General features: G+C 40.9%; 1 protein-coding gene across 5 annotated transcripts in view; it reads right to left on the bottom strand.

The window, feature by feature from the left end:
* The window catches only part of FAR2 (fatty acyl-CoA reductase 2), a 144663-nt gene that overhangs the window by 4624 nt on the left and 120239 nt on the right, over positions 1 to 19800 (bottom strand). For 3 of the 5 annotated variants that reach the window (XM_077930855.1, XM_077930858.1, XM_077930860.1), the window contains exons 3-10: positions 17560 to 17735; positions 16051 to 16230; positions 13350 to 13527; positions 12157 to 12201; positions 11361 to 11479; positions 9344 to 9411; positions 4913 to 5084; positions 2585 to 2714 (exon numbers count right to left, since the gene is read on the bottom strand). In XM_077930855.1, the coding sequence (XP_077786981.1) occupies positions 2585 to 2714; positions 4913 to 5084; positions 9344 to 9411; positions 11361 to 11479; positions 12157 to 12201; positions 13350 to 13527; positions 16051 to 16230; positions 17560 to 17735 (1068 nt within the window). The remainder of the gene's footprint in view (positions 1 to 2584; positions 2715 to 4912; positions 5085 to 9343; positions 9412 to 11360; positions 11480 to 12156; positions 12202 to 13349; positions 13528 to 16050; positions 16231 to 17559; positions 17736 to 19800) is intronic. The other 2 variants (XM_077930856.1, XM_077930859.1) reach the window with 1 other exon arrangement.

The raw sequence follows: 19800 nt of genomic DNA, 5'->3' as shown, positions 1-19800 counted from the left end.
GATTTTTAAATCATATTATAAACAAATCATTATACAAGATATGGATAAAATATAAAGGAATATTAGAACCAAAGATTCCCCTATGGACCCCACCGACAGAAGCCCTAGCTATTAAAAAGAAAAATATGCAAGGAGACTGGGCCACATACACAGTTAATAGTTAATGTAAATAAAAGAAATTAATGATAACATCAAATTAAAATAATTTGAAGAAATCAGAAGACACCTTCTGTCAACTGGCTACAATATTTTCAGATAAACGAAAGATTGAGTTTAGATAAAAAGGATGGTCTTGCAAAGGAAACATCTAGATTTGAAAAAGAATTAATCCAATTAAAAAGAAAATACATTTCAATAATTTATAACCTCCTCTTAGAATGGGAGGTGAAAGAGGAACTGGTGAAAGTGTCAATGGTGAAATGGGCGCAAGAGCATATAACATCTATATGGATCAATGGGAGAAACTGTGGAGGGGGGATATTAAATTTATGACGTGTTATAACCTTAGAGTTATAACACTTGGACTTGCTAATCAGAAGGTCGCTGGTTCGAATCCCCGTGATGGGTGAGCTCCTGTTGTTGAGTCCCAACCTAGCAGTTCAAAAGCACATCAATGTGCAAGTAGATAAGTAGGTACCGCTCTGGCGGGAAGGTAAACCGTGTTTCCGTGCGCTGCTCTGGTTCGTCATGCTGGCCACATGACCTGGAAAAACTGTCTCGGACAAACGCTGGCTCCCTTGGCCTATAGAGCAAGATGAGCGCTCAACCCCAGAGTCGTCTGTGACTGGACCTAATGGTCAGGGATACCTTTACCTTTATAACCTTAGAGAAAATATTATAAAAATGCAATACAGATGGCACCACACTCCAGCAAAACTCACAAAGATGTATAAAAATAGACCACCAACTTGTTGGAGGTGTAAAGATGGTATAGGGTCATATATACACATGTGGTGGGAATGCACAGCCATTAAGGAATTTTGGAATAATATCTACAATGAATTAAAAAAGTTATTTAAGTTCTCATTTAAGAAAAAACCTGAAACCTTCTAGGTATAATGACATCAGAAATTAAAAAAGAAATTAGATAAATTTCATGTATACGACAGTGGCAGCCAGGATCTTGATTGCAAGAAACTGGAAAAGTGACAAAACACCTACGGTAAATCTGGTGTGGGAATTTGCACGTGGGGGCTTTCTCGGGAAGGAAGCGTTGCTGAGGTTGGCGGGGTTTACTCCCAAGTAAGGGTGTGCAGAATAAGGAAGAGGGAAGCTGGGCAGGGACTGAAAGGGGGCGAGGTGTAGGCGAGGGAATTAAGAGCAACATGGTGGGCAACACTGGGGTGTGAGGGATGGGTTATAAAGAGTATCTGAGGGGTGGATCAACAGGACTTCAGCCAGCCGACTTCCCATGGGACTGATAGGGGTGCATATAAACACACTTGTGCAGGTTGCATTTTGCAACAAACAGGTGCTTAATTGTTGGCAGGCAGAAGGGTGATCCTTTTATCTTGTGAATGTAGATATTTACATATGGAATAAGTATTGGAAGGGAGGAGGGTTATTGGTTTATTCTTGTTTTCATTGTGTATTTTGTGTTTTTTGTCTTGTATTTTTATGTGTGAACTGCCCTGAGACCTGCACATGAAGGGCGGTATGCAAATTCAATAAATGAATAAATGAATGAATGAATGAATGAATAAATAAATAGAAGGGGGTGGCTTAAGAGAGAAAGGAACTGAATGGAGAAAAAAAGCACTGAGTTATACCATAAAATTATATATTAATGGAAAGATAGTTTAATGAAGAAGGTGATGCAACAACTTTCATGAAGGATTATTTATTACAGAAGTCATTAAGAACAAAAATGAAACACACAGAAAAAATGAGATATACAGGTGAAATTGCCATGTTGGAATTGCCCAAAGCCAAAGTGGGCTTTGGGTTGCAGTTTGGGTACTCAGTCTCTAAAAGAGACTGGCATAGGGGGCAATAAACGTGACTGCTGCAAAAATGAAGACAACTCATCTACACAACATGGTTATCCCCCGATTTTGTGAGCTGGACATACATACATATCACATGGACACCTGATTTTTCTTCCCCAACCATGGCCTGGGCGAGTGGCAGATTAACAGCACAATCCTATGCATGCACTGTGCTCAATAGTGCTTACTCACAGGAAAATGTGTGTGACACTTGTTACTAACAGTATCAAGTTTGAATTTCTTATTTCAAGTCCAGATTGTATTGCTCAGATCCAAGTTGGTTCTGGTTCACCCTAAAATCTAGACTGAATGAACCCCACAGCCTCCAAGCATAGACAGAAAGGCAAGCATGTCGTTCATAAACTATCCTAGGCGTCACCTCTTATTTCTGTACCAATGATGGATTCAATAAAAAATGGTCAAATCATTGTTTTGAAAATCAATCCAACCCATCCTGAATCCAACCAAGATTTTGGTTGTAGTGGAATTTGGGGGCATACTTACTAGAAATTTGATATTTTTCTTTTAGGCCACAGGAAACAATTGTTACCTTGATGGGAATCTGTAAAGATATTTTGGATTAGAACAATGCTTACTTTCTTATCTTTTGGACTAAGATGGTTCAGTAACATGTTCACATTGTCTGATTTCCATTCCCAGGAACGGCTGGAAAAGAAATCAAAGAGCATCATGTACTCGTGGAGGCGGTTGTACATCTTCATCATTCTGAAAGACAGAACAGAGATCCCATCCAAAATGGATGGGATTACCACAGTTGGTTCACAATCCACATAGGCATGCAAGAATTTAAAGCCCTCTGAAGAGATCGGCTACTCCAGATCAAAGCCTGCTCCAGATCAAAGCTTGCACTTGAAATAAATTTTGAAAATGATTATCAGAAGCACAGGGAATGAGTTTCTTCATGCATTCTGCAGCCTCTTAAATATTCTTTGAAGAAACCAACCATCAGACTGGCAGGCCTTCCATTCTTAACTTGCCTTCCGTTTTCCTCTGGCAGCAGTTATGGTATGTGTAGTGCTGTATGGAACTGAGAGCTGGACCTTAAAGAAGGCTGATCGCCGAAGAATTGATGCTATTGAATTATGGTGCTGGAGGAGACTCTTGAGAGTCCCGTGGACTGCAAGAAGATCAAACCTATCCATGAGTGCTCATTGGAAGGACAGATCCTGAAGCTGAGGCTTCAATACCTTGGCCACCTCATGAGAAGAGAAGACACCCTGGAAAAGACCCTGAAGGAGAAGGGGAAGACAGAGGAAGAGGTGGTTGGACAAGTGTTCTCAAAGCTACCAACAGGAGTTTGACCAAACTGTGGGAGGCAGTGAAAGACAGGAGTGCCTGGTGTGCTCTGGTCCAGGGGGGTCACAAAGAGGAGGACATGACAACAATTGTAATGCAGCTAGAGATTTTTGAGATGGCTATCACTGCCAGTGATTGGCTGAGCTGCTCCAATGTTACAGAGGAATGGGAAAAGAAAACACAAAGGGGTTGGGCCTGGGAAATGAACAGGTCAAAGAAGAGGGAGAGGAGACAGAAAGGTTGTAAGATGCAGCAGCCAAAGAGAACATGAGGAAGCAGGAAAAGACCATAAGCAAGAGCTACAGAAAACTGATCTTTACCCAGGGATTTAAGTGCAATCTGAAATCCGGGTGAACTTTCACAAACGTTTTCTTGCCCATCAAGAGGGTGGACAACTAATATGGAACTATTTTTCAGGTTTGTGTTTTTTTCAAAAAAATTTTTTGCATTGTTAAAGGTTTGATTTACATTTTCTGTTAGCAAAATTTCTAACAGTGTTAATTTTTTCACCTTTAATACTAAAAATGTAGGATACAATTCAACACAGAGTTGAGGATCTTTAAGCCCATTGAAATTAAATCAGTGTGCACAACTTTTGTGTTGGAATATGAGCTATGGCCAGGATCCAAAGAGCAGTGCAACTAATTATGTGCACTTAAGAAATCCTTGAACTTGGGTTTTGCCTCCATGCAAAATGGCAACCCTCTTCTTAAGTGGAGAGAACTTCTGAATGCAGTTTGAGAAGGTAGGGAGTGAAAAAGAAATCCTACAGGGAAACCCAAGACTTTGAGTATAAAAATAGTTCTTTGGGTCCTCGTGACTACAGACGACATTTACTAAAATTCTACTGAAATCAATGTCTTCAGCATATCTGCTTGTAACACTGGGTGCAGACACAAAATTTGAACAAGCTTAAAAAATCCACTTTAAGGATTTTTCAACTGTAACCCACTCTTCAATTTAGAAACTGCCTATTATTTTTAATAGTTATGTTTTCCAAGATAATCTTGACAAATCTCTATAAACTGGTGCAACATTTTCCTTGCTGCTCTTTACACACACACACACACACACTTGTAGATGTAATGACCAGAACAAGCTGTCTAGATCCTACTCACGCCCAGTGGTTCCACTGTTGCTTCAGTGCTGAACTCATTAACAGCAATAAAGAAAGAACAACAGACAACAAGGTTGCTTTTTTCTTTTCGTTCATGTATATAGCAAGTCAAATTCCCTACAGTGCTTGACAATACAGGCAATGGCCGTTTGGGGAATGGGCTGCCCGTTACCCCCCCCCACACACTTTGTTTCCTGGCCACTTCTGGGTTGCTGCAATGCTTGTGTTCATGATCAAACACCAATTGGTTGTTGCCCATACATGGGTTATGTTCCAAGGCACCACACATTTAAGTGAAATTGCATATATCTGAAATGGCATTAGAAAACCCTGCAAACAACCCATTCAGCCCTGCCCAGTCCCGCCCCTTTTTGTGACGTTTTCATGTCCCTTCCAGGTTCGATGCGATGCACATGGTCATGGCTACACACATATTAGATGCACCTAAAATGGTCACTGCCTGTTTAAGAACTTAGCAGTTTTCCCTCACCTTGGCTTCCTTCCAGTTAGCCTTAAATACAAATCATAGAGAAAGGCGGGGAACTTGTGACTAACAGTTCTCCAATACTCATACGTAAAGTCGCTTTGGGTCATGCAAGCATTAGGGATTCTGAAGGCTTTCTCCAGGGGAATCCTCTCCAATATGCCCATGGCAACATCACCTGTAAAATAACAGGGGACACGGTTGTTGTTTTTGCTTTTATCAAAAGACAATTGAAGTCATACTTGCAAGAGCATACAGATAGGCCTCAATTAATTTAGTATTGTTTGATTACAGAAAAGCAACGAGAAAAGGCTGCAATTAACTTTTGCACTCTGCAAACTTTTGCACTCATCTGGGAAAGTGAGAGATCTTTTGCTGTAGGATTCATTCCATCCTTTGTCTACATACCTAAGAAAGTTAACAGGATTACAAATAGAGAGCCATCTCTCTGATTATTTCGACGTAACGTCAGCTAGCGTGCATTTCCCCCCTCTTAAAACATCCACAAGAAATAATGTGTTTCTACCTTTCATTCAAGGGACGCGGGTGGCACTTTTGTTTAAACCACTGTGCCGGTTGGACTTGCCAATCAGAAGGTTGGCAGTTTGAGGCCCCGCGACGGGGTGAGCTCCCACCATTCGTCCCAGCTCCTGCCAACCTAGCAGTTCGAAAGCATGCAGTGCAAGTAGATAAATAGGTACCGCTCCAGCGGGAAGGTAAACAGCTTAGTCATGCTGGCCACATGATCCAGAAAAACTGTCTGTGGAAGCAGACAAATGCCAGCTCCCTCAGCCTGTAAAGTGAGATGAGCGCTGCAACCCCAGAGTCGTTTGCGACTGGACTTAACTGTCAGGGGTCCCTTTACCTTTTACCTTTCACTCTGCTTTGAACAGGAAGATGATGATAAGACCCAAGGGACATTCCTGCCCTCCTTACTCTTTCAGTGAAAGCAATGATAGAGGGGAATTAGAAATTCTGTCTAGAGGAGGAAAGGCTGTCTGGCGATCCAGGAGACTAACTTTTGGCTGAGTTGTTGAGCCCTTCCTGGCACTACTACTCACAGAACTACTTGTATCTGTAACTGCTGATTTACACTATCCCCCTTAGGGATAAACTACATTAAGGACACTTAAAAATCCCCACATCACATTTTCCCAGAGGATATAGCTTCAGTGGATTCAGGACAAAACATTAAATCTTCTAAGATTCTTACATTTCAGTGGTTTTAGCCACATGGACTCTAATGCCAACTGACATAAGTTACTGTGTGAAATAGCTTCGGAGCAGTTTTGCCAAAGGACCTTGATTCTATTCTGTTCCCCTGCTGTTGCTTTTCAATGCACAGTGTTCATTTCAACTGCATACTCTGCATTTCATCTCCATACAGAATTCCTGCTGACCTTAATTAGTCCTTTGTGCATAATGGACTCTCCTGTGCTTCCTCTGCCTCCTGTAAGGTCAAACTCATGGTGGTAGCTTTGAGAACACTGTCCAACCATCTCGTCCTCTGTCGTCCCCTTCTCCTTGTGCCCTAAATCTTTCCCAACATCAGGGTCTTTTCCACGGTGTCTTCTCTTCTCATGAGGTGGCCAAGGTATTGGAGCCTCAGCTTCACGATCTGTCCTTCCAGTGAGCACTCAGGGCTGATTTCCTTAAGAATGGATACGTTTGATCTTCTTGCAGTCCATGGGACTCTCAAGAGTCTCCTCCAGCACCATAATTCAAAAGCATCAATTTTTCGGCAATCAGCCTTCTTTATGGTCCAACTCTCACGTCCATACATCACTACTGGGAAAACCATAGCTTTAACTTTACGGACCTTTGTCGGCAAGGTGATGTCTCTACTTTTTAAGATGCTGTCTATGTTTGTCATTGCTTTTCTCCCAAGAAGCAGGCATCTTTTAATTTCGTGACTGCTGTCACCATCTGCAGTGATCATGGAGCCCAAGAAAGTAAAATCTCTTACTGCCTCAATTTCTTCTCCTTCTATTTGACAAGAGGTGATGGGACCACTGGGACCAATCTTCGTTTTTTTGATGTTGAGCTTCAGACCATATTTTGCTCTTTCACCCTCATTAAGAGGTTCTTTAATTCCTCCTCACTTTCTGCCATCAAAGATGCGTCATCTGAGGTTGTTGATATTTCTTCTGGCAATCTTAATTCCGGTTTGGGATTCATACAGTCCAGCCTTTTGCATGATGAATTCTGCATATGTTAAATAAGCAGGGAGACAATATACAGCCTTGTCGTACTCCTTTCCCAATTTTGAACCAATCAGTTGTTCTATATCCAGTTCTAACTGTAGCTTCTTGTCCCACACAGAGATTTCTCAGGAGACAAATGGCAGTCCCATTTCTTTAAGAACTTGCCATAGTTTGCTGTGGTTGACACAGTTATGAAGCAGAAGTAGATGTTTTTCTCTAGCTTTCTCCATAATCCAGCGCACGTTTGCAATTGGTCCCTGGTTCCTCTGCCCCTTTGAAATCCAACTTGCACTTCTGGGAGTTCTCGGTCCACATACCGCTTGTAGAATTTTAAGCATAACCTTGCTAGCGTGTGAAATGAGCACAATTGTGCAGTAGTTGGAGCATTCTTTGGTATTGGGATGCAGACTGATCTTCTCCAATCCTCTGGCCACTGCTGAGTTTTCCAAACTTGCTGACACATTGAGTGTAGCACCTTAACAGCATCATCTTTTAAAATTTTAAATAGTTCAGCTGTCATCACTTCCACTGGCCTTGTTATTAGCAGTGCTTTCTATGGCCCATTTGACTTCACTTTCCAGGATGTCTGGTCAGCAAACATACTACTTGGGGTGTACAAGACACCCATATCTTTCTGGTATAATTCCACCTCTTCTTGATGTCTTCTGCTTCTGTTAGGTCCTTACCACTTTTGTCCTTTGCACAAAATGTTCCTTTCATATCTCCAATTTTCTTGAACAGATCTCTGGTTTTCCCCATTCTATTGTTTTCCTATATTTCTTTGCATTGCTTGTTAAACAAGCCCTTTTGTCTCTTCAATTTACTGTATCTTTCACTATCTCCCTTGCATTTTGCATGTATTCTGACCCCTGCTATTTGTAAGGCCTCGTTGGACAGCCGCTTTGCTTTCTTGCATTTCCTTTTCATTGGGATGGTTTTCGTTGTTGCCTCCTGTATAGTTATAAGCCTCCATCCATAGTTCTTCAGTCCACCAAATCTAAATCCTTAAAACTGTTCTTCACTTCTACTGTGATTTGATTTAGATTGTAGCTTACTGGCCCAGTACTTTTCCCTACTTTCTTCTGTTTAAGCTTGAATAGAAGAAGCTGATGATCTAAGCCACAGTCAGCTCCAGGTCTTGTTTTTGCTGACTGCATAGAGCTTCTCCGTCTTTGGCTGCAGAGAGTATAATCAATCTGATTTTGATGCTGCCCATCTGCTCTTGTGTTGTTGGAAAAGAATGTTTGTGATGACCAGCTTGTTTTCTTGGCAAAACTCTATTAGCCTTTGTCCTGCTTCATTTTGAACTCCAAGGCCAAACTTACCAGTTGTTCCTTTTATCTCTTGACTCCGTACTTTAGCATTCCAATCCCCTATAATGAGAAGAACATCCTTCTTTGGTGTGCATGCACACGAAAGCTCATACCAAGAACTAACTTAGTTGGTCTTTAAGGTGCTACTGGAAGGAATTTTTATCCTTCTTTGGTGTCATTTCTAGAAGGTGTTGTAAGTCTTCATAGAATTGGTCAATTTAACAGTCCGTGGCTACACTGGAGCTTCTGCACTGGAGCCCTCAAGAACCAAAGGTCAGCAATGCAACCTCCTCAGGCCACAGAGGTGCTGGCAGAATGGACTCTTTCTGTATCTGATGTTTCAGAGCATGAGGGTCTTCCAAGGCAAGCTCTGAGGGCAATTCCCTCTCACCTTCTGATGCTTCCTCCAAAGTCATTGCCTTGTTCTCTAAGAAGGCGGTCATGACACCATCCCACCACTGCCTCAGGAGAGTCCTTCCAGTGGGCTTGGCTTGTTTGGTATCACTGGTGTGAACTGCTTACAAAATGAGGGGAATGGATGCAGGACCAGATAATATCACCTGCCCCTATGGTAATGGGAACCCATAATATATTTTGGACTTTATATTCTCTCTCACCACTGGTTTGTGACTGTGCTGTAGGTGAGTGTTCTGGAGTCAATGGAACAAGAAATGTAGCACAAAATAAAATTTCAAGTTGCCAAAACATTGGGTTTTTTTTGCTTTTAATTTAATATAAGGCAGAAGGCCACAGGGTTAATCAGGGTAATTAATAATTACCCTGATAATTCACAGCCTTTATCTGTGCATGTACCAGGGCAAGCTTTCAGGATTGCATTGGCAGAATCCACCAAATATATGCCATGTCCGAAACCTGTGATTTTCATGGAATCCACCTTGCACTTTTAAAAATAAACTTACGTATTTCTCCCCAGGAAAATGGGCTGATGTTACTTGTTATACAATTGTATACCAACAGTGACTTGGGCCTGAAAAATAAGCAAGGAGGGAAAGAATGAAATGGAGAAATAAAACAAAACACAGTATTGTTTTGTTTAGAATGGCTATCATTCTAAATTTCCTAAATTTCTAACAGCTGAGTAGTCAAGCTTCTTTCCTGAATTAAAAAGGGAGGTTTAAAATTAGAGGAACTTTTACATCCCAAATGTTTACTTTAAAAAAGCAAATACCCATGCACTTCTGTATAAATCACCAATCTTGCAGCTTAGGAGGAGCCCAGCCCAGAGCAGTGACTCATGCAGAAATTAGTCATGTTGCACATCTGTGCTGGGGTTGATGCCATCCCACACCTGATGCAATGGACATGGCTCTTACTTTGGTACAATAGCTTAAAATGTAGTAAAACCAGAGGTTTCTACACACACACACAGACCCTCCATCCAAGTGACCAAGAAGCATAATTGCAATTCAAAGACACTTTCCACCCAGGCAAAAGCAATGAAGGGCATGAGCCATGACTCATGTGTGTGGCCTGCGGGTGGACTAGACAGAAAATATTGCTCATTTTTTATTTCTGTGCAACCGAGTATTTCTCACACATTTTACTCTTGAATAATCTAATAAATGTCTCAAATTAGAAACCTGGCTCTGAGTAATGAGGCTTTATTTGCAGATCTTATCCCACAATTACTATTCTTATCCCACAATTACTAAAGAACAGCTGATTAGGTCTCTCTTCTTCCCCTTTAAATGTTGTAATTCTTTCGCTTGCTTTTTTTTTGTATGATGTCATTTTATTTGCATTGTACAGTGGTGCCCTGCAAGACGAATGCCTCTCAGGACGAAAAACCCGCTAGACGAAATGGTTTTCTGTTTTTGAGTTGCTTCGCAAGACGAATTTCCCTATGGGCTTGCTTCGCAAGACGAAACGTCTTGCTAGTCTTGCGATTTCCCCCCCCCCGCTTCCCCCCCTTTTTCTAAGCCACTAAGCCGCTAATAGCCTTTTAGCAGCTTAGCCGCTAAGCCTTTAATAGCTGCTAAGCCGCTAATAGCGCTAATCCGCTAAGCCACTAATAGGGTTGTTTCGCAAGACGAAAAAACCGCTAGACGAAGAGAATCACGGAACGGATTCTTTTCGTCTTGCGAGGCACCACTGTACTGTTTAAAGGCTGATGTGTTGACCTCCCTGGACTCCTCTGGCAGGAAGGCTGAGATATACATTTAAAAATGACTGACTGAATGAATGAGAAGTTTGAAATCTGCACATGTTCATATTCAAATGTGGTGGTGGTGATACCATAAGCGAGCTAGCTACACAAAATGCATACCTCAGCATACCTACAAGGGAAGGTAGAAACTAGAATGCATATTCATAACATCAGCCCTTTAAAAAAACAACTATTTTATTAAAGGTTTTCAACCTAATAAACGATAAAATTCCAACTAAAATAAAGGGAATAATAGAAAACATCAGAATAATAGAAAATAATAGAATAATAGAAAATCAGACAGAAAGAACTAACAAGAAAAAGAAAATACAGCACATTAATAAACCTCATAGGATATTCAGAAGACACAAAAGTTTAAATATAGCCCTCGGCCACCCTTTTATCTTGATCTTCACCCATACAGAGAGTTGAATTCTCCCACCTCCCACCTGGGAGAGCTTCCTCTTCCTCCGTTTCACACACTGAGAAAACCTCTTTCATACAGGCCCCTTCTATTTCTCTCTGTCAGCTCTCTGTACACGTCTTCATCTTTCAAAATATAATTGTTTAGATGTTAAGACATATACATCTAGTTAGTACTAATCGAGAGCCATCCAAAAATCAAAGATCATAAAAGAGATCAAAGAGATCATATAAAAGATCAAATCCAAAAAAAGAAAAAGAAAAACAAGAAAGAAGAGATAAAGAAAGAAGGGGAATCTCAGTAACCTATTTGCCCATGAAAGTCCATCACAAAACACCAGTCCTACCTCTGAACTGCAGTGTACCATCCAGCAGCAAGGATCAAATTGATGGCAATATCTACAGGAATGATATCTGCAACTGCATCTTTGTTGCATTTTACAATCCGTGCAATCCCCTTTCCAGTCTGTGGGTTGGAGAAGGGGCTAGTTAGCAAATTTTGTGGTATAATTTAATTGCCCAGAGATAATGCACCTGAAATTGGATCGAGATTTCAGTAAAATGGAGAACTACTTTCATCACTTGAAAGGTGATAGTTATGGGCAAATTATCTTTGCCAAAATCATTCTGATTTTGTTTTGGTTTTCCAAATCATCCATGAGTACGTGCAAAGGAACTGTGCGCCCACACAGTGGGCGCATATTCTTGAGGAAAGCAAAAAAGACCCACATGAAGTATGGCCACCCTCTCCTCATTCTCGCCACTGCTTTCCCAAGCAGCAAAAACCAACCAATCAACCAATTTAAAGGGGGTGGGGAATAACTGGCAACAGGCAAGGCTTGCTTTCTGGCCTGTCTTCAACTGAAAATAAGAGAGGCTGCAAAGACCTCCCCTGTATATAAATTTTACTACTACTACTTAGTAGTGAATTTTACTACTATTACTAATAGTGATTTGCACCAATAGTTGCTGCTTCATTGTTTGTTCAAAGTATGCAACAAACTCCACCTGCAAGGAGTTTGTTTCTTCTGTTTCTTAAGGACATTAAGTACTAATTATCAGAGGTTACATATGAGGTTGCATATTTCTGAGGCCCTGGTCCAGCATCTCAGGAACCTAAGAATTCTGCTAGGTGACACATACCGCAATCAAGAAAATGCATGGTCCATTGAACTGATCAATCCACCCCTGAAAAGAAAAAAAATAAGGGAAAGCAATTACGGAGAGGGAAATTTTGAGTTTCTATTATTGGGGGGGGGGGGAGGAGTTGAGATTATGCATAGCACATTTCCCATATTCCAATCTGTAAATCTGAAGCCTAGTGCACATTTTTTCTGCCTGAGATTGATGGTTTTTATTGATGTGAGTCAGCAAACAAAAGTGGGTTAAAAATATGGTAAAAAAATAAACATGGTCATAGACCACTTTTTTAAGAGTGTTGAAAATGGTTTTCGAGAGGTTTTGCGTTCTGTGACATTCACATATTTTGTCTAAGCAAGCTACTGGTCAAATAGGTTTTGTAGATTTTAGATATACAAAAATATTCCAAATTCATTTACCAGAGGCAAAAGTAGAATAAGTGGACACATCCCTCTTTCAAATTGTCTCCAAATTCTCTCTCTCTCTCTCTAAAAAAAGGATGGTTGTGGCAATGCTGGGATAAGGTGACTATGTAACTTAGGCACTCATCAATCCACCACCTAAATCCAATTCACTAAAAAAACCACAACTAGTTTTTTAGGTTTTTTAGAAGAAAAGGTGCTGGTACGTGAAGTGCCAGACTTTTAACCTTTGGAGGACAAAAGGTGTTGGTACCTTTGAGCACGCCAGAAAAACCACTGCGAAAAGCCATCCTCATCTGCTTATGTTAGCAATCATCACTTGCCCAAAAGATTCTGCCCAAAGCAGTTCACCACATTCTAAGTAAACAGCAGTAATACAAAAGGCATGATAGGAATAAGTACAAATAAGCATAGTGTTAGGAAATAACCTCAAGACTTAAATCACAGTATTAGTTGTAGGTGCTTTATAAACGAGTAATGAAAAATTGTTATTTATTCACCGCAGGATGCATTCATCCCCACACAAAATTGGGAATGAATGTCCACAAAGGGGTATGGAAAAGAAATCCATGGTCCAGGATCCATACGGTTCTCCTTCCTTCCTCCCCTCGTTGCCAAGAAGCAAGACAGTCCAAGGAATGGATACTGTTGAGATTTTTAGCAAATGTATTTGTAGCAACAATTTCCAGAGAGACAAAATGCTGGGAGCAAAACAACAGCTGCAGTGGGAATTTTCAGAGTACTCAACAGAAATGGAAGAGCAGTCATGCTTACGGGGAAAGGTTCTTGCCAGCTGCAGCACACGATGGATGGTCGAATGATGGCAGTATTTAGGTTACCTTTCTCTTGCTGAATTACATACTCTGTCAAGGATTTGGTGAATGTGTAGGTGTTGGGCCAATCCCCAATCAGTTTGGGTGTGATCTCTTGAATGAGGGACTCATCCATCCCCCTAACAGGATAATAAAAAAACAACAACCACCCATTGAAATATAGCCATGAAAAGAAACAATGCAAAGGAGGAAAAGGGGAATTAGATTTGTAGAACAACCGTCAAAATAAGATGGACAAGATTTCAGCACTCCCCATTGCAAGTTAAGATACTACTTTTATTATTACTATTATTATTCTTACTATTATTCATTAAATTTGTATACCACCCTTCATCCGTAGATCTCATGGCAGTTCACAGGCTAAAATAAAAAATAAAAATACAAAATGCATGATAAAAATAAAAATAAGAACAAGAACAAAACAAGCCCATAATCCCCCCTCCCACAAACACATTTAAAGGAACATAGGAAGAAGGCAGGAGTAGGAGTTTTTTCCTGCTGCATGACTCGCCCCCCCCCCCCACCTACTAGAAAAGGAATTGTAGATTTGGAAGAAACCTCAAGCATAGCAGCCAACTTAGGAGCCAACTCTTAGGGGCCATGAGGTCTTCACCCCCAATAAAACATTAGAGGGGGCACCCCCCAGTTGATGGCCATTGCCATTCAAATTATTATTATTATTATTATTATTAATGGGTTGGGTTTCAAATGGTGTGCATGCATCATGTGATTATGTGGCGCGGGGCTTACCTGGGGCCCCCAATTCAAGCTGGCACCCCTGACCTCAAGGGTCCTCCAGTCCAGCCTCCTAAACTGCAAGGATCTTAAATGTAACATCCAAGACAAATGGATGTCCAACCTCTGCTTCAAAACCTCCAAGGAAGGAGATTCTACCACTTCTCGTAGAAGTCAAACAGCTCTTACTGTCAGAAAGTTCTTCCTGATGTTTAGTCAGAATCTCCTTTCTTGTAACTTGAATCCATCCAAGATGGAGACCCTTTTGTTCGGTCTGGGAGATTATAAATGATGACATGGGAAGGTAGAGAGAGGAATTTGTGGTGGGGGAAGCAGAGTGAGGGTTGCAAGTAACAAGAGGGGGAAAGATGGGTCTAGCCTTACAAAACTTACAAAAACAGCATTTAGTAGGGGAATGGATGGGCCATATTTTTAAAAGCCTATTCAAAGCTCTGCTGCTTAAATTTTAAATCTTTTTTATTTAAAGGCCAAACTGCTAAATGATGAAACAACACAAGTTTTTACCAGGTATCCCACAGGGGAGGCACAGGAAGAATGTAGTTGGTCAAGGGAGCCATGGAATCAAAAAGGTTGAAAACCTCTGGTACAGAAAAAGAATTTGAAAAGATACAGCCCTGTGTAGCAGCTACTGAAATTTCCTCTTCTATGCAATATTAAAAGTAAAGAGTCTTTTTCCTTCTTGTATCTGGCCACCTTACCTACTAAATCCAATCTCCCTGTTCCCTGCTTAGCGCTCCCCTCCACCCCCGCCACAGAAAGGAAACAAATAAATCTTTCCACATCACTTTTTATACCAAGCCAGGAAAATCAAATGGCACAGGCAGGGACAGGGCCTCTAAAAAGGTAACAACCCTAGTTATTACTTGAACTTATATTATTGACAGTCTACAACCAAGAAAGCTAGACGGCTTGGATGCAAACATTTTTCTCTAGTTCCTTTTAATATGGAATTCAGCATTAAGCCATGTTCCCTTTTGCTGGCTTCCTTGTTCATGAAGTGCGACAATTAATCTCTGCAAATCAGAAGTCACAACATCTGAGGGCCTCAGAGCAGCCAGGGTAACAAGTAATCTGCCATATCCAAAGAGGTTTTTCTTAATCTAATGCTCAGGACAATCAGCTTTAAAGGGTATGCTGAGGCGAAAGAGCAGCACAGGACATAAAGGTAGCCTGGCATACCCTGGCAAAGCAGGCAGAATGTCTCCAAGCAGAATGGCAGGCAATGTTCACATTCACACCAGAAAGCTGCTTCTTGGTGTTACACTTAAAATACTTTTTGCACCAGAACTGCAAATGCTCGTAAAGATGGATTCCCAACCCCATACTTGATGAATACAGTGACAGGGGAGCTTCGGAGGAGAGATGTGGTGTGGGCAGCAGAGCTCCTTAACTCACCTCTCTTCCTGGCCATTCCCCCTGGTCTCCTGCTGAGCCTCTTGCCTGTCTTGAAGCTAACTGGGAAAATAGACTGAAGGAGTTGTGGGGGGAAGTGCTGGGGGGGGGGAGGGCTAAGAACTCGCCATGCTGCCCACAAATGTTTCCTCTTTCCCTGTGACCAGATTGGAAACAGATGAGTCATTGCCCTGATCCAGCAGGCCTCTCCTTATGTTCATAGTTTCCTCATCTCTACATTTACATTCTTTGGCAAATATCAGCTTGGAAAGTGATCAAGGTAGTTGGTGATTTTCACATTGGTTATCTTTTTGGGAAAGCTTTCCCACTTAATCACGGAGGGAGGGAGGTGATGAAGATGGGAAAAGCCTGCACAACTGGTAGGTGGGATAGCACCACAACAGAGTGGCTAACCCTAACCCTAAGGAAGAAGCACTTAGTGTTCCAAAATCATGTTTACATCAGCAGGAGAGAAGTTTATTTCCATCACTTACTCTACAAGATCAAAAAGTTTCTGGGGATCCATAGGAGGAGGATAAATGACTTCATCTATGTAACTCCGATTACAGTATGCATAGGCAGTTGAAAGGTGAACGAAGGCCTCGAGGTTCTGTATCTGGTGGGCCAACTTCAGGAGCTGCTTTGTTCCCATGACATTTAACAGAAGGGCTTGCCTGGTTAAGAAAGCATTAAAAGGTTATTAAGAAGTCCTGTTGGCATGACCATCTAAGTAAGCATTAATAGAGCTACTTCAGATGTTTAAGGGGAACATGAAGAAAAGTAAGCGATGCAGCCCGCACTTCCTTCCATGTTTCTGGATCTTGGGTGAGATCTGGAAGTCACTGGTGCTGCTCCTTTTCTTGTAACTTAGGATGTGCCTATATCTCTGTGGTATTCTACAACCTTGTCTGCAGAACCCCCTGGGTTCATCCATGCCACCTTATCGAAGGATCTCAGCTATCAGAGCAGGGTGGGACCTCTTTTGAGCTAGAGAGGAGATGCTGCAAATCAAACATTGGGCAACATGGTCTTACATAAAAGGTTGTCTGCTCAAGACTCCCCCAAAGAAACACTGCTTTGGGTTAGGTGCAAAGTTGGAATTGTCTTTGTACCTCATGATCTAAAGTACTGTGATATTAGTTCATTGAGAATGCTTAGTGAAAAGTTTGGAGGAAAAGCTAACAGAATGAAAACATGTACTTTCCCTTTCCTTCTCGATGGAAGAAGAAGAAGAGTTTGGATTTGATATCCCGCTTTATCACTACCCAAAGGAGTCTCAAAGCGGCTCACATTCCCTTCCTCCCCCACAACAAACACTCTGTGAGGTGAGTGGGGCTGAGAGACTTCAGAGAAGTGTGACTGGCCCAAGGTCACCCAGCAGCTGCATGTGGAGGAGCGGGGAGGCGAACCCGGTTCCCCAGATTACGAGACTACCGCTCTTAACCACTACACCACACTGGTTCTAATGGAAAACTGTTCAGATATTTTTTTAAAAATCTGTAGACTACTGACTATAAGTGTATGTTTATAACTGAGCAGGAATTCCTTATGTTGTTATTTGTAATGTGTGGCTATTTTTATTTATTGCAACTCATTGTTCCCGGAAGGAAGGAAGGGGTGATTTTCTTGATACAGAAGATCAGGAGTGTTTGCCATGACCAAGCACTGTCCACCCTTTAAAGTTCAGTGTCTGAGTGCAGAACTCCCAAACTGATGTTTGCTCTGATTCAGTTTTAAAGAACGAGTTTTCAAAGGGAAAGCTTGGGACAAAAAAGAGAGAAGAAACTCAGACCTGGAGTTTTAAAGCACAACAAAAGGTAAGTGTGGATAATCCCTAAGTGAATGTATGTACTCTTGTAACTCTTTTCAAAGTGAAATTCACCATAGTACTGAAGTCACACTGACTAGGAAAGTGTCCCATTGAGCTCAGTAGTTTTACTTCTAAGTAAACCTGATTAGGACTGTGGGGTAAGAAACACAAAGGAAAAGCAAGCATAACATACCTCAGTGGCTCATCAAAGCGAATTGTTGCAGCACAATGGAAGACAATGTTAACTTCGGAGAGGAGCTCCTGAGCATCCTCAGGAGCAATGGCCAGATTTGGCTGGGTAAGTTCAGCATTGATTGGTTTAATCTTCTCATAGAAGTTTGGCCACACTTTTCTGACTCTGTCAAACACCTAAACACAAACACAAAACACAGATAAGTGAGAAGGAGGACAGGGAACTAGGCAGACGGCCTTCTTGGTAGTGGTGCCCACCCTGTGGAACGCCCTCCATCAGATGTCAAGGGAATAAACAACTATCTGACTTTTAGAAGGCAGCCCTGTTTAGGGAAATTTTTAATGTTTGATGTTTTTTTACACTTTTATATTTGTTGGAAGCTGCCCAGAGTGGCTGGGGCCAACCAGTAAGATGGGTGGGGTACAAATAATAAAATTATTTTATTGTAAACAATGAGGCTCAGCCAAATGCTTTCTCCATATATTTATCCACAAAAATGTTACATATAAAACCATTCTTTTCTGAGCCTGCTAAAAACATTTTTCTTCAGACAAGCCTACCCAGATGCTTAGGAAGTTGAGGGAATACCATCAAGAGGTGTATAAATTTTATGAAAAAATAAATAAAAAGAACACGAGAAGACAACAGATAAATTCAACTCAAATCACATAATGATTCCACATTTCAGTGGAAGTTCAGAGGCATTGTAGGGAATTAAAGATGGTGGGTAGGTGCGAATGGAGCATTGTCCAGATTGCATCACCCTCTGTGTTGCAGTGCTTAGTGTGTTAGACTAAGGCCTGGGAGAGACCACTATTCAAATCCCTCACCTGACCATGAAACTCACCAGGTGACTCTGGGCCAGTCTGTCTCTCAACCTAGCTGACCTCACAGTGTTGTTGTTAGGATAAAATGGGGGGACCAAGAACCTTTTAGGTCCTTGGAGAAAAAGGGAGAATATAATTGCAATAAGAACAACAATGCATCTGCTCTGCTTACATGACAGGTTTCCCGAATACAAAATTGCTGACTATTCCTAATGACAGGGATATGTGTATTCTGAGACCAAAAATAGAAAATAAAAATTGGCACCCAGCCAATTCAAATTCTGCACCAACAAAAACTGAATGATGCATATGCCATTTTGCATAATTTATTCTAGTTTTACCAGTCTGGGGGCAGAGGGACACACTAAAAGCACCCACCAGAAATATTACTCAGTCACATCTCTGTCTACAGACATTTCAGTAAATATTCGAAGAAGGTAGAGATTCTCAGGATAAATTCTGTCCACCACTGCAGGCAACAACTGTGGGTAGTCTATGGGTACTTCCAGGTAGGAGCTCAATATTGTAAATGGATTGTTCTCAACAAGGTTTTTTTTTAAACTTACCGAATTTTTTTTATAAATAATAATATTAGTGATTAAATGGTGCTTGTGTGTAGAAAATGGGCTGCCATTTTTATGACAACATCATGTAGAGGCTGCAAAAAATATCGCCCATCCACAATAACACCCATCTTGAAACACTTTTTACATGAAAAATCAGCTTCACCACTGTATGCAAGCTTCAGGCAGTTATGCAAACTCAGCTTTACCCTATGCCTCTTTGCTATCTCATTTCTTTTGCCCTTTCTTTTCCACTTAAGCAAACATAGCAGAAATTTATTATGCCTACTTAGAATAATTAATTGCTGCTTCTGAATAACTGAGCTACAAACAGGTTTTGATTAGATTTAGTGTTAGGGTGTGCTTGTTCAAAAAGGTAGAGATGCCACTTTCAGTAAACAAAAAGCTGATTATTCCTAAAGCATAAAGAACAGCAGTAAGTAGCATGAGGCACTGACACAGTTTCAGTGCTGTCTGGGGTCAGCAGCATAAGTTATCCTGTTCAAGCAGGTACTTAGGCTCTGCTTTTAAATATTTATTTATTTACTTATTTATATTTATATTATTTATTATTATTATTATTATTATTATTATTATTATTATTATTATTATTATACCGCCCTATACCCGCAGGTCTCAAGGTGGTTCACAGAATAACATCAGAATATAAAACCACAAAATATATAATCAAAATAAAAACAACAACAACCTAATAACCCCCCCAACACATTTTAAGCCATTTTCCTTATTGGATGCCAGTACTATGACTTAATCACACAGTTCTGAATTAGAAATGTACACCATTTGCTTTTTAAGCAGAGCTGAATATCTGTTTCAAGCACATATTTAAA

This window comes from Podarcis muralis, chromosome 6 (genome assembly GCF_964188315.1).
Source record: "Podarcis muralis chromosome 6, rPodMur119.hap1.1, whole genome shotgun sequence".
NCBI lineage: Eukaryota > Metazoa > Chordata > Lepidosauria > Squamata > Lacertidae > Podarcis > Podarcis muralis.
The sequence above is the reverse complement of the archived record's forward strand: the minus strand, read 5'-3'. Positions and strand labels throughout refer to the sequence as shown.